The sequence below is a fragment of the Acanthisitta chloris genome, unplaced genomic scaffold (assembly GCF_000695815.1).
Source record: "Acanthisitta chloris isolate BGI_N310 unplaced genomic scaffold, ASM69581v1 scaffold1502, whole genome shotgun sequence".
Classification (NCBI taxonomy): Eukaryota; Metazoa; Chordata; class Aves; order Passeriformes; family Acanthisittidae; genus Acanthisitta; species Acanthisitta chloris.
The window spans coordinates 15570-19113 of NW_008661966.1; the positions used below are offsets into that span (position 1 = coordinate 15570).

Below are 3544 nucleotides of genomic sequence, written 5' to 3' on the forward strand. Positions count from 1 at the left end.
AGATTCACAGTTCCTGCCTGCAGTTGGTTTGCTGTAGCACTTGCAAAGGGAGAGGGAAATAAGCAGTGAACTGGAAGATGACTACAATTCATTAGTTATGCCTTGGAGAAGAAGGAAAAAAAGAATAATAAAGAGCAGAGAATAGTATTGTTGTTGGGAAATTGCCATCAAAAGGTGTAAGAATAATAAAGAGCAAAGAATAGTATTGTTGTTGGGAAATTGCCATCAAAAGGTGTGGCTGCTCCCAGGAAGATGTTCAACTGTCCTTTTCTGACTGCTCAGAGCAGTTGGATCATCTTCAGCATGAAAGAACTTCTGTTGAGTGAAATATTGGTTTGATAGACTTTTTGAGCAGCTGTCAAACGACATGAGATGTAATGAGGTTAGTTGACATGATAGATGTGCAGATGTCACTCTATTAAATTCCTCCTTGTGTCTGCAACAAAAAAAACCAAACCACAGTTGGAAGGTACAAGTGAAGTACAAAAGAGGAACATAATGTGGCACAAGTCCATGTCTTACCTTCCCAATGTGGGAAGTGGAGTTAAATATCCCCAAGATGCTCCTCTTGGTGTGTTGTATGGAGATATCTGCAGGATAGCTGAGCTTTGGGATGTTCCTGCACGTTGGTGCTGGGTTGGAGCTTGGAAGAGAGAGTGATGTGCAGACTGAGCAGGCAGCAGAACATGGTTTGGTGTACTGAGTCTGTCTTTAAATAAAAATCATGATCCTGTGTTGGTGGCACATTCCTACCCTTCTAACTGACAATCTCTTCTCTCCTGCAGGCTGGAAGTGATGGGGAGAGCATAGGAAACTGTCCCTTTTCCCAGAGGCTCTTCATGATTTTGTGGCTGAAGGGAGTGGTGTTCAGTGTCACAACAGTTGACCTGAAGAGGTAAGGAGCAGAAGTACAGTATAAGTGGTGTAAAAAATTGTTTGGAGCTTCCAAGTCTTGTAGTGCTATTTTTTTCCCCCCTGAAATTAATAAGAAAATCTGTCCTCAGTGAGGAAACCTTGATGTAAATGATGTGTTCATTGATGGCTATTGATAAGTATCTATAAGCAAAAAGAATGGGTCTGGAAAATTCTCTTGAATTTGTTCAATGATGCTTTTCCCCTTTAAAACTAACATGCCATGAGGTCTCTTATAACTGAATATTGAAGCTTACTAATTTCCCATCAAGTTCCCATGGGTGAATTCTACTGGATGGATATTTTAGATCGACCAGTCTACCCAGTTCAATCTCCACTGGGTAACTGTCACAAATAATGTGCAGTCTCCTCCTTTTCTTAAAGATATTCAGATAATTTTGCTTTTTATGCAACAGTAATGAAAACAATGGGAAATATTTGTCCATAAGGTAAATACAAGTGAACTGGATAGAAATAAAATGTGGAGTGTTTAGGCTTTGTGTGTCACCTAAATTTTGACTCCTCCATTTACCAAATAAATACCTCAGGGGCTCAGGAGGGTGAGAAGTGAACCAGGAGCCTTCATTTCCTAAGGCTGGGTGTTCTTTTAAAAAAAAAAGTGGCACTGCTAAATTCAGCAGAGGCCTCTTGTTTGCTTTTGGTGTGAAGTAATGTTTTCACAGCACTAATGTACTGCAGTGTTAGTCCCTGAGCTCTCTGGAGACAGGAGACACAGACCTTACTGCAGAAACAAAGCCAATAGAAATACAAAATGTTCTCCACCAAATCAAACATATAAGAAAGGAATCACTGCTAGACTTAACCTCTTGTATTTTTTATTTTTTTTTTGAAGGAGTTGACTTGTTTGACTTTGAAAAACCACTAAAGTTGCTGCTTCAGTGCTGGCAATGAGTGTTAAAGGCTTCCATGTGTGGTGGGGCTGAGGCAGGAGGGGAGAAAGCAGCTTTTGTCAACTCTGTGTGTGTGTTTGTAGAAGCTCAGAGATCTTTTCTGGCCAATGTGGGATTTGACTGCAAATATTGTTGCTGCCAGGACACATAAACCAAATGTATCACATCTTCCATTTAGCCCTGGCCTGTGGTTTGTGGAAACCTCAGGAGCAGAACTTGTGCTTGAGAAGTGTTTGCAGGGTTGGACTTCCTCTCCTTTTACTCATGGTGTTATTGAACCTATTGCAGTTTGTTGGGGTGGGGATGAGAAGGAGGTGGAAAGAGATATTTTAGGCTTGGAAGCATTTTTGCTGCTGGAGCAGTCAGTGATACCATTAAAATGCCAAATGTGCCTGATGAATTGGCTTTGTTTGTGCCCCTTTGGCAACTTGGAGTTAATTGGGTGAGGGGAGTGGGATGTGAGACTGACTTTTAAAATATAAATGGGTTGCAGATGTTTGAAGTTGACCTTCCTCAGACAAGGAGAGCTTTATTTCAGGTTTATTTTTTTTATATAGGGAGGGGAAAACACAAACTAAGTTCAAAATTAAAGAACTGCAGGGGAATAAGTCTAATAAACTCCTTTTTGTTGTACACTGAAAGGATTTTTCTGGTAAAGGAAATGAAGAACCACTGAAATTCCAATTCAGATTTGTTGATACAAACTTTATTCCTTTCAGACTTGATTTAAAGCTTCCTAACTACAATTTTCACATTCTGGATTGACCAATATCTGATTGTAGAGCAGTGCAGAGTGTGAGCAAAGTGGTCAATAGGAAATGTTTTGTATCAGATGATGTTGTTTTCCCCTTTTAACATTACCAGAACAATGTTAAGTGCTAGATGATGCCTTAATCCCTCTAATATTGAAACAAGAAACTGCTTTTACAAGTCTATTATTCAAACCAACTAACTTCTCTGCTTTCTATTCCTGTAAAAGGCACAAACTTGAAGAACAGGGTAGGAATTGTTTGAAGCATCTGAATTTATTTTGCCAGCCAAAAAAAAAAGGAAAAGAAAAAAGGAGAGAAAAAAAAGGCTTTCCTTGCAAACATGCTGCTGCCTCAGAACGTCATTGCTGCCCAACAGCAAGGCCAACCCTGTGTGTTTGTGAGGCTGAGAAGGTCAGGGTTGGGTACAAAAGTTCACAAGTAAAGAACTTGGGGCAGAGGGAAAACTGAGGTTGGTTTGAGTGACTCTGTGATGTGTATTTTTCCCTTCCATAATTGCACTGGACATCATACTGTGCTAACAAAAGAACATTTTGCAGTTCTCAGTTCTACTCTTAACACAGAAAAATATGCACATGGGCAAACAAAGTGGGACATCCCTCCCTTCCCAAGGAATCATGCACTTCTTGTGTTGAGCAGACAGAGGCTTTATTCTTCCCTTTCCCAGCAGCAACATTTCAGTGCTCAGAGGTCTGACTTGTTCTGGGGAGCAGAGCTGAGCTGCAGCACACAAACCATTTGTTGGGCTTGGAACAACATTCCCATCCAGCTTGCCTTCAGCTGAACTTTGCAATCTTAATTTCAACACCTCAACCCTGGGATTTTTTTACAGTTACGTTGCCAGACAAAGCGTAAATGACAATATTGGCAAATCTTCCACACTGCCCAGTAGTGAATCTAATTTGAGCAGGGTGAAATGCTGCTGAGGAACTGGTTTTGTTGGTGACTCTT

At 40.5% G+C, this 3544-nt stretch overlaps 1 protein-coding gene across 1 annotated transcript in view; it reads left to right on the forward strand.

Annotated features, from left to right (window-relative positions):
* Window positions 1–776: 776 nt before the first annotated feature.
* Window positions 777–3544, forward strand: part of CLIC4 (chloride intracellular channel 4) — a gene marked incomplete at its 5' end in the record, with an annotated part of 9714 nt that continues 6946 nt past the window's right edge. Inside the window, one exon of the mRNA XM_009070394.1 lies at window positions 777–895. Within this exon, the coding sequence (XP_009068642.1) occupies window positions 777–895 (119 nt within the window). The remainder of the gene's footprint in view (window positions 896–3544) is intronic.